At 48.7% G+C, this 11,710-nt stretch overlaps 1 protein-coding gene across 1 annotated transcript; it reads left to right on the forward strand.

Moving 5' to 3' along the window:
- The first annotated feature begins 7,296 nt into the window (after positions 1-7,296).
- Positions 7,297-10,581, forward strand: LOC123070533 (IST1-like protein). The gene is made up of 6 exons (XM_044493781.1): positions 7,297-7,473; positions 8,220-8,352; positions 8,441-8,544; positions 8,668-8,839; positions 8,935-9,075; positions 10,000-10,581. Exons 1-6 carry the CDS (start codon positions 7,421-7,423, stop codon positions 10,354-10,356), a joined length of 960 nt encoding a protein of 319 aa, XP_044349716.1. The 5' UTR covers positions 7,297-7,420; the 3' UTR covers positions 10,357-10,581.
- Positions 10,582-11,710: the final 1,129 nt, after the last annotated feature.

Consider the following 11,710-nt stretch of genomic DNA (forward strand, 5'->3'; position numbering starts at 1 on the left):
ACTGGAACATGGAATCTAGCTATGGGCGCGATCGTCGAGTGCTCGTTGAAGATTCTCCAGATGCGTGCGCTCAGCCAGAGTGGGAACGCGTGCAACCTCCATAGCCCGAGCCTCAAAGGTCTCCCTGACGATGGGGATCTAGAGAGCTTCAAAGGATTGATCTTGCCTACACTGCAACTCTTCCCTCTGCTCCACTGTGAGAGCTTCATGATAATACTCGTCGTTGTCGCGCGCATGACCACCACCGCCGCTTGCGACACGGGGAAATCTTGGCGGGCTGCGATGGGAGTCGACCATCAGAACTTCTGCCGCGGGGTCGTTGCTTTCACACTCGGAGAGAGTGTCCGAATGCCCAGTCGACAGGTCGAACAAGCCATAAAGGGAGTCGTCGGGCTCGATTGTTGCGATCTAAGGAGTGGCCGACTGACGGGCCATCGTGTGCTTCACCCACCGCTAGACCTGCGAGCGATCAGATCGCTTGCGGTGACGGGCAGCGGGAAGCGAAGACGCCACGGGAGCCGACCGATACTGGGTCGACGGCTGCCGCAGAAGGACGCTGCAGGCACTTGCGCGGAAGTGTGCCGCCCCGCGGACGGGGAGCGCCTCGACGTCGAGGTGGGCCTCCTCGAGCCAGGCCGAGTCATCGGCGATGAAGGCGAGCGTGCCGAGACGGAACTCGCGGTCCAAAGGCAAACCACCGCCGAAAACCATGTTGATGAAGATCAAAAACTGTAACCTCACCGGAAATCGCTAAGAAGCCTGCCCCACGGTGGGCGCCAACTATCGTGAGAATGAGTCTGACAGTAGAAGTAGGGGGTACGTAGGAGAAGGGTCAGACCCTAGTTATGGCGAAGTTGTACACACACGAGTTTACGAGTTCAGGCCCCTCACGGAGAAGGTAATAGCCCTATGTCTTGGTGCCTCGGGAGGCTTTATTGATTGAAGTGTGGAAAAGTTACAGCGGGTGCGAACCCTTGTGCCTAAGGGGAGGGGTGGCTTATATAGAGTGCACCAGCCCCTTGCCCTCCTCAGTTACGCGAGGGTTCAATGTGTGTTAAGTCACGCACATTACTAGTAATGCCCGTAATTAATGATCTTAATGGCTACGGAGTGAATGGCCGACCGTTGCCATTCAGGGGTAACTCTAGGTCTTCTATCTTCCGAGTGGATTCTTGTCTTCCGAGTGAAATAACACCGGTTGAGTGGAATTGGGGTATCCGAGTAGAATCGCCTGTCGAGTGGATTGCACTTCTTGAGGATTCCAGCCGGTATCTTCCTTTTAACTTTATAGGTCTTGGCTTCTTGTGTCCTGTTGATGGAGCACTGACTAGCGAGACGCTAATTCGTATGTGTAGACGGCCCGACCTTTCACGGTGATGCAAGATCAGCAATTCTGTTCCCGTGTTCCTCCTCCCAACCTCCAATAACAATCTCTAACCATGCACGAACAGTACGCGAAAAAAAATAACGACCCCCCTGGATTAGCACGTAGGCATCGATGCGATGATCAACCCTTCGTCGCTAATAGATTCGCTCAAAAGAAAATCACAAGAAATACTCAAGATTGGATCGCCCAAAAACTGGACATTTTCCGAACCTTTTCATAACTCACGAATAAAACTCAAACTGCCCCCTTTACATTGGCCGAAGCCAGCCTTTTATATGGCTTGACTCTCGTACACTTGAAAGTAAGAAGATCTGGACTCTAAACAGAATAATATAATTAACAACTAAATCCTAATCGAAGACCACCTCACGCACGTACCAACTAGTGGACGAAACAACTCCAAAAGATAATATATCTTCTTTTTGTACGTGGACTACAAGAGATACCTAATTAAATTGCATCCAGCATTCTACCATGCAAACAAATATCGATCAAGCCGATTCGTATACAATCAGGTGGCGTACGGAACATTGGTTTTACCTCTTCTGGTTCCCATATAACTCAACGGTCACACAATTTATATTCACATATTGTACTCAGGTGCATCTGATTAGGTTCCAAATTACATGCTCGATTAGCCACGGCCACAAACTCAGGTCCGCATACCATCCGCATCTTTCCATCTCTGCCTCGCCGTAGTTTCAGCTGATGAACTCCTCTAGCTTTCTCATCAACAATGTCATGGATGCATGTTTTCTTTGGTACGTTGGATGTTACCATGACCGTATCATCCTCTCTCCCCTGAAGCGAAACCGCCCTCGGTTTCGGGTGTAATTTGTGTACAACCTTCTTCGCCGGAACTGGCATCTCTATGGTGATTGCGCCATCTATCATCGGTTTCAGCACACGTTTCTTTCCATCATGCATGAATGTGTATGTGTTGGATCTTCCGGCATGCACAACATCATGATCGAATTGCCACGGCCTTCCCACTAGCAACTCACACACGTCCATTGGCATGACATCACAGTCAACCTTGTCAATATAGTCACAAACAGCAAATGTCACACATGCTTTATGCGTAATCTTTAATTTTTCGGAGTCATGTAGCCACTCCACGTGGTGCGGCCATGGATGCCGCCACATGGACAAACCCAAAGCTTGCACTAGATCCTTGCTAATGACATTGGTAAAGCTACCACCATCAATTATCATCTTGCAAGCACGATTCTTGATCCCACACTGTGTTTTAAAAACACTCCACCGCTGCCCCTTAGGATCATCATATCCTCTTGCACCTTCTTCACTAAGAGATTTAGACCCTTCATCGGTGCATCAACTTCTTCTAAGTCTTCCCTTCTTTTTCGCAAGCGATCTTCCCAATCAGCAGTGAACACATCCGTTGGCATGGGAATAAAACAAATTTGTTTGCCCTTCCATGATAAAGAATAACTATTTTTCCTGACATCCCGAACAGCCCCAACACGCTTGCACCATGGGCCCCCAAGTAGAAGATGGCACGACACCATGGACACGGGACAAACATGAAAAAAATTCTGCACAACAATATTTTCCTAGATCAAAAGTTAGCAAAATCCGATGAGTAATTTTCATGTCACCTTTGAACCACTTCAACGTGTACGGTCTTTCAAGAGGTGCCATCTTCAGCCCCAATTTTTCCACCACCTCGATGCTCACCATGTTGATCGCAGTACTCTGATCAATCGTCAGATCGACACGTCGTTCGTTCACGACACAACGCGTGTGAAAAAGAGTGACTTCGCCAATGCCTTCCTCCTCCATCAATATGTTCCTGCTCAACATGTTGATGCTCGACTCCATAGACGATATTGCAAATTGTGTCGCCGTGACTAACCTTTGCTCTGAATACCACTTGATGGAGCACGGACTAGCGAGACGCTAATTCGTGTGTGTAGACAGCCCGACCTTTCACGACGATGCAAGATCAGCAATTCTTTTCCCGTGTTCCTCCTCCCAACCTCCAATAGCAATCTCTACCCGTGCACGAACAGTACGCGAACAAAGATAATAACCCCCTCGGATCAGCACGTAGGCGTCGATGTGATGATCAACCTTTCATCGCTAATAGATTCCCTCAAAGGAAAATCACAAAATATACTCAAGATTGGATCGCCCAAAACTGGACGTTTTCTGAACCTTGTTCATAACTCACGAATAAAACTCAAACTGCCCCCTTTACATTGGCCGAAGCCAGCCTTTTATATGGCTTGACTCTCGTACACTTGAAGGTAAGAAGATCTGGACTCTAAACAGAATAATCTAATTAACAACTAAATCCTAATCGAAGACCACCTCACGTACGTACCAACTAGTGGACGAAACAACTCCAAAAGATAATGTATCTTATTTTTGTATGTGGACTACAAGAGATGCCTAATTAAATTGCATCCAGCATTCTACCATGCAAACAAATATCGATGGAGCCGATTCGTATCCAATTAGGAGGTGTACGGAACGTTGGTTCTACCTCCTCTGATTCCCGTATAACTATATGGTCACACGATTTATGTTCACGTATTGCACTCAGGTGCATCTGATTAGGTTCCAAATTACATGCTCGATCAGCCACGGCCACAAACTCAGGTCCGCATACCATCTGCATCTTTCCATCTCTGCCTCGCCGTAGTTTCAGCTGATGAACTCTTCTAGCTTTCTCGTCAACAATGTCGTGGATGCATGTTTTCTTTGGTACGCTGGATGTTATCACGACAGTATCACTAGGAAGGGCATATAGGCCAGGCCTAGAACCCTACCTTAGGTATGTATCACCGTCAGTCGACGGCGGCTAGGGCGACGCAGCTGGCGGCGGGGATAGGCGACGGAGTTGCGTCGGGGTCGGGGATGGACGGACGGGTGGCGGAGGCAGCGTTTTCTTGCAGAAATCGCCGCCGGCGGGCGGCGGGCGGGCAGAATCGAAATGAACGTCGGTTTGGCGGTTGGCGCACAACTAGACTTCCACATCACCTGGAATGTGGAGATGCGCATCTGCCAGTGTTGTATTTTACATCACCTAAGAGCATCTTCAACAGGTGCACAAAAGTTTCGCGCCCTAAAATAGTTTTAGTGCACCACTGTAGCAATTTTAGTGCACTGGACCCAACTTTGCTTTAGGAGATGCCAAAAAACGTGCGCCTAAAAAACACGCAGTGCAAACTGTGAAGCGTGCACAATCCGGCGCCTCAAATTTACAGCTTGCGACAGCGTTTTTTAGCGCGCGCCCAACCCTTTTTTGCGTGCGCACTGCCTTACAGCTTCTGTTGGAGCTGTTTGGTGCCTAAAAAAACTGAATTTTAGCGCGAGGAGCAATTTTTGGGTGCCTCTAAGAGCATCTCCAACAGCCGCGCAACGTGCCGCACGCTAAAAAAGGGTTTGCAGCGCGCTGATCACGACTTTTTGCGCATCGCGGAGTGCTGGCTCCAGCGGCCGCTGCAAAATATAGCGTGCGAGAGCCACTCCAGCACGCGCGAGCAGCCGGCGCTTGCCATATGTTGCATTTTGGAGACAATATGGTGATATTTCAAACATTAAAACAAGACATAGCATAGTTTTAAAATCACCAAACAAGTTCATGATGAATAGAAGTTCAAAATCATGCTCACATGATCATCCAACCAAGTTCAAACTGCGAACCAAGTTCATGACATAAAAGTTCACACCAACAAATGGCACATCTCAACAATCACTCTTCCCATTCCTCCCATGCCGCCCGTGGTAGCTCCGAAGCCACCCATGCCAACCATGGCTCTTTTTTGGACCAAGACTTCTTCACGGGCAAGATTGACGTACTCCATTTGCTTCTCATTAAGGGTAGATGTGTCCATGAAGAACAAGTGTTTCTCCCATTCCAACAATCTAGTTTGCTCCTCCATGGCCAATTTCTTCTCCTCCAATGCCACCTTCCTTTCCTCGGCCCCCACCCTCGTCTCCTCGGTCGCCAACCTCCTCTCCTCGGCCGCGGCATCTTGGTTCCTTGCCATCTTCCTCACCTCGTTCGCTTCCTTTCTTGCCTTCACAATAACTTCCATAGCATTTTTAGCTCGTCATCTCCTTTCCTCTTCTTTTTCCCCGTCTTTCTTGCATCCATCCGGTCTTTTTGGCTTGGAGTACGAAACCGAGTTTGGTGTAGGGCTTCTCTTGCCCGTCATCACTTGATGCCTCCTCCTCGTCATCATCCAACTCAATAGTTCGCTTGCGTTTGTTGCTCTCCTCATCATCATCGATGGCATCAGAGGGCTTCCATTTCTCATCATCCTTCAATTCTTAATAGCAATGAGGCAAGGTAAATGGTCTCTCTTTCTTGATCTTCCCTTTCTTGGTCTTCTTCTCCTCTCCTTGGAACAAGTTTTGTGCAATAGTGAGCTACAAAAAAAAACCCAAGTTAGCACTAGGAACAACAAGAAGAAGCATGATGAACATGGAAGAATCATGAAAGAAATGGCACTTACCCTATCTCTATCATTAGTGCCACTTGGGTTCAACTTGTCAACCGTCTTAAGTGCGGCCGCCCACCTTTGACAATCTCGGTTGGTTGTCGACCACCAGGAGCGAAGAGATCTTCCAGAGCGGTTAATTCCACTTCTGTTGTGTACATCAAAGTGTTCCTTCATCCGAAGCCAATATGCATCTCTACTTTGATCCCCTCCAATGGAGGGATCCCTCGACACTTGCAACCAAGTATTGCATAGCAAGATGTCTTCATCCATGGTGTAGGTTCCCCCTATTCCTTTCGGTGCATCGACGATGCCCTCACCATCCTTGTCCACATCAAACTCATGATCATCGAAATGCATCTCATTAGTTTGAGACCAATGAGAATTGTTGGAGCCAACACCCATAGTTGACATATGTGCCTCATCATTGAAACTACAAAGTATATACAAGGAAGCAAATAAGCTATCCATATGTATGCATTCAAAAAACAAAAACAAAAAAAGTTGGCGAAATTTTACCTTGTGGGCATGTCATCGAACACCTTGTGCGCGTCGGCCGCCGGCTCAACAAGTGAGCTTGCCAGCGCTTCGGTCGCCGCGTCGTCCGTCGCACGCCCTGCAAGCTTCTTCCTCGACGGCCTAGAGGAGCCGTCTGCAGCCTTGTTCTTCTCCGCGGACACCTTGCCCTTCTTCGCCCGCACATCATTTGGGAGCTTCGAGACGGGGACATGTGGCTTCACGGCGGGCGCCGGCTTCGGCGCGATGCCACCCGCCGCCGAGGTCATCCGTGGCGGCATGAAAAGCCCGCGCGCGATGCCGGTGCTTGGAGGAGCACCAGCGATGGCGAAGCCAAAGCTCCCCGCGCTAGGGTTTGCGGCAGCGGCGGAGGGGTCATGACTGTAGGAAGGGGTGAGGGGGGTGCCGACGCGTCCGTCCATTGGGCCAATTCGCCGGCGACGGCGCGGGCAGGGCGAAAGCGGCGGGGCAGAAAGGGTGCGGCGCGAGCGCTCGAGTGTTCGGCGCGTGGAAGCGGGCACAACAAATAAATGGCGCACGATGACGTTTCGAACCGCGCGCGCGGTTATTGCGCCTCCGCTGAGCGGTTGCGCGCGCGTTAAAAAACGAAAATATCCAGCGCGGTGCTTATATAGAGCGGCCGTTGGAGATGCTCGAAGAAGGTGAAGTACTTTTTTATATCTACATCATCTATTGAAGTACTCCCTCCGTTCGGAATTACTTGTCTCGGAAATGGATGTATCTAGAACGTCTAGATACATCCATTTCTACGACAAGTAATTCCGAACAGAAGGAGTAGTGTTTTGGGGCCTCATAGATGTATAAGTTAATTATTTTTGCATCTATATTTATTGGAGATGCTCTAACAACTCGGCTTTAATAGTAGAGCTAGAGACGGGGCAAAAAAGGATCTGGCGTATGGTGTAAACTATAAAATAATTAAGTAAAGGGGCACACCTGGAAATATACACGGAACAGCTTTCTTTCCCCTTCGTCTTCGTCTTCGTCTTCGCCGGGTCAGGTGGATCAGCGGCCGGCACTGACGATGTCGTCCCTCAACTCGCTCTTCAACCGCTCCTCCCCCTTCGGCACCAAATGGTTCGCTTCCCTCTCAGATCCCATCACTGCCCCGCTTCTACTACAGTTTCTCTTCTCGATTTTCATCAGCGATCCTAAGGATCGGCCGGTTTCGCTGTGATTATTAGGAGTTCTAGATTTAGAATTCCGCTCAGGAAGATGTTCGGCGGATGGCCTGTGTGGCGATGGGAAAAAAGTAGCACTAGGGCATCTGGATCCTTTGGGTGGTGAATTACTGTTGCTGGATGGGGTATATTACAGCTTCGTGAAATTTTTGAAGTGGTAACATGATCCATATCAGGCTCAATATTGCAAAAATCTTATCACAGATTCGTTTTATATATGTCATATATGAGTATAAGAGTCACCAGAACTGGATTGAGCTAACAAAACTGAACAAATACAAGTATCGGCATGTTATCCCCACTGGGTCCGATGGTGGGTTTGCATAACAGTTTACAGTTACTATAGGAGTAATGAAAGAATCCATCGACTATCACCTACTCCCCCATTCACTATTATAAGATGTTCTAACTTTTTTCTGATTAGGATGTAGATGCATTTTAGTGTGGCACTCATTTCAGTCCGTATGTAGTCCATATTGAAATATCCAAAACATCTTATATTTGTGAACGGAGGGAGTACTAGTCAATTCTTACCATAACCATTTCATGTTTCATACCGCTCTTACATTGTTACTGGAGGGCGGAGAGGCAGTCTTGCTTTATTTATGCCCATAATTAACAGAAGTTCCCAACTTTGTGTAGCAAAACATGCTTGAATTTGATCATTTCGAGGATCAAGCTGCTGCGCAATAGGAGGGAAATGCAACTGATAAATATGCGCAAAGAGATGGTTCAGTATCTTCAGACAGGCCAAGAGTCTATTGCGAGGATTCGGGTAAATTAGATTTACAGCTATACTTGTTTCCCAAGGTGCCGATCTTCTCCTTCATGCAGTTCTTTTAACATGCCATTATTAATAATAGGTGGAGCATATTATTCGGGAGCAAAATATATTGGCTGCCTATGAGATTGTCGAGCTTTTCTGTGAATTTGTTCTGGCACGAGTCCCTATTGTTGAGGCCCAAAAGTAGGTCGTGATTTATGAAATCTGATCTTACCACAATACATGTTACTATGTAGATATCACAATTCTTTGTTTCTCTCACTTAATAGAATATGATTAACAGCTACTGGTTTTATGATGGAACAGGGAATGCCCCATAGAATTGAGAGAAGCAATAGCTAGTATAATCTTTGCATCAGGAAGATGCTCAGACTTGCCTGAGCTAATGCATCTCCGTAATTTGTTTACCACCAAGTATGGGAAGGATTTTGTTGCTGCTGCTATGGAATTGCGCCCTGATTGCGGTGTTAATCGCACAGTAAGATCTCCAATATAAACTTTCCTTCAGAAATCCACGTTGCTTGCGAATCAAGTGTCTTGTGCAATTTCACAATTTGAGCATCGTGTATGCAGATAATTGAGAAGCTTTCAGTTAAGGCTCCATCAGCGGAATCAAAGTTGAAGGTTTTGAAAGCTATTGCTCATGAGTACAATCTTGACTGGGATTCATCTAATACCGAAGCAGAATTCAATAAGAAATACGAAGATCTGCTGGTAATATATGCTAACCTTTTGCTTATTTCCTAATTATTAGACATAAATGCTAATGGATGTGCTGTTTCATAAGTGAGTTTGAAAATTGTGTGTTCTATCACTACTTCTAAAATGAAATAAACTGTCATGCTGGAAGAACTGCTCATTGTAACATCTCAATGGACTTGACGTCTGGGTACACTGACGTTTTAGACTCCGCTCACTAGTGTTTCAGTTGAATTAAAAAAAAGGAATCTGTATACATGCTCTTCCTGACATATGATTACAGATACTGAGAAGTGTTTTGTTTTTTTATATATTTATTTTGCGATTTAAATTTTACCTAGGTATCTAAGACTGGACTGCACGCTCCACAGATCTACTATCATGTTTTGCATGGCGGGTGCATTATGTTGTGCACCTTTTTTTTAATCTATATCTTGTAACTATTCCCTTCGTCTATCATTGTTTGGTCCCATCCTTGCCTCAATAGTCCTTGTTCACAGAAGATGCCTATTGCTATATACTCCCTCTGTAAACTAAATATAAGAGCGTTTAGATCACTACTTTAGTATTCTAAACGTTCTTATATTAGTTTACTGAGTGAGTAGAAGTCTAGTATTGTATAGGTTGATTCTGATTCTTATACGGTGACAGCTGAGGGTTTACGGACATAATGTCTTAATGCTACAAAGCTCTTTGGTTGCTTACCTGGAAGACAGGGGAAAACATTTTTTTTTGAAACTAGACTAGGGGAATACATTTTGAAACGGTTCGGTGCAATTGATTAAGGAAAGTTATAGGAAGAATAAAAAAGAAGTCACAGACCCCTCAAAAATAGGAACAAAGAAATCAGGGAACTTATTTTAAGCCTCTGTTTATGCCTACAGTTAGCTCATCCGAAAAGATAGAAATTCACTTCATTTGTTATGTGCTTGTCTGCAGGATGATTCTGGATCATCAGTCCGCCAAGGCCAAACACCTGCAATTGAGAGCCCTCCAGCCTCTTCCATTTCCAAAGATAAGCCATCGATTCTACCTGTCAACGACACAAGCAAAAATAGAACTCCCGAGTCCCCAAAGTCACCTGCTGTGAGTTCAAGAGCATATGCTGCCACCAAGAGTAATGTGGTCAGTCAAGAGCATCAGCCCCCTGCTGCGGAGAGATCATCCTGCGCTGGCCCAGGCTCGTCGGACGTACTAGAAAAGGCCCGAGCTGCCATTGCTGCAGCCACCCGTGCCTCCGCCGCTGCCCGTGCAGCAGCAGAGCTTGTTAACAAGGTTAAAGTTACAACTCAATGATCTATGCCCGCTGTGGAGGCGCGATTTGACGACTCGCCGTCATAACCTAATGAACATGTATGTTCCATTGCATAACAATTATGTGTGTTCCTTTGTAAGTGCGTTCCTTGGTTGCATGTACTACTTTTTTTTCATGGACCATGAATTTTAGTAGATCATAGCAGTGGTGACTGGTGAGAACCAATGTACTAGCAGTCTGCAGCACGAAGGACCATCTATCGCTCCTGTCACAAAGTCTCTGTGTACATTTGGCTGATTGATGTTATTCTGAGAGCATCTCCAGCTGCGCCCCCAACAAGGCCCCCCAGGCGACTTTTCGGACGCCGGCGCCAAAAAATCGGCCCAGTCGCGCCCTTAGGGGCCCATTTTTCGCCGGCTCGGGCCGAAATTGGCGCCTGCGGACCCAACCCGAACCCGGCGCGCTCGGGGGCGCCGGGCGAATCGTTTTTGGCGCGAAAGCGCCGCGTGGCAGCCGCGTCATGGGGCAGCCATGTCAGCGACACCAGCTCCCTCGTCTTCCCGACCCTCGGTTTCCCGCGGGGAATCAATGGTAAGGCTGCCGCCGGTCAGCTTTTCCATTGATTCCTCTCACGGGCGGCGCATCACGGGGCGGTGCGCCGACGCCTCCCCTCCCTCGGCTATATATGGTCTCGCTCGCCAGCGTTGGAGCGCCACCCCAGCCCCCCTCTCCTGCCGATCCGATCCCTCTCCCGCCGATCTCTTCTCCCTAGCCACTCCCTCTCCCCGATGGCCGAGCGTTTCCCCGGAGACGAGGCGGCGGCCAACGGCTTCAGCCGCCGTTCGCTCCGCGAACAGGAGTCCTGGCTCCTGTTCCAGGCGAACATCCCGGCGCCGCCGGACATGCGCGCCGGGCCGACGGGCTGGAGGCTCAGCAATGGGGGAGTGCCCATTCCCCCGTGCCCGACGCCGTCACCAAGCCATCGTACTTCGCCGACGAGGTCGAGATCGCGCGCGCCTCTCTCACCGACGTCTGAGCGCTCCCTTCCCCACTACGACGCCGACAACAACGCGGCGTGGGCGGCGTACTTTGAACGCCGCCAGCGGCAACAACTGGCGTCCACCAATGGGGCGCCTGTGGTCGGCGGCACCAAGAACAGCGAGGGGCGCCACCTCTGGTGGGGCGTTCCCGGCCGCACCCTCGGCGGCGTGCTGGCGCACCTCGAGGGCGGCAACAACCCACCGTTGGCGTACCCCCCGGCGAGGACGGCCGCCCCGACGCACCGCCGACGCGACGGGCAATGGGTGTCGAGGAGGTTCGACTCCTCCTCCTCTTCCTCGTCGCGTTCTTCCTCCCATTCCTCCGGCACTCCATCGCTGCTCGACGTCAAGGCCG

Source organism: Triticum aestivum, chromosome 3B (assembly GCF_018294505.1).
Source record: "Triticum aestivum cultivar Chinese Spring chromosome 3B, IWGSC CS RefSeq v2.1, whole genome shotgun sequence".
NCBI classification, from domain to species: Eukaryota; Viridiplantae; Streptophyta; class Magnoliopsida; order Poales; family Poaceae; genus Triticum; species Triticum aestivum.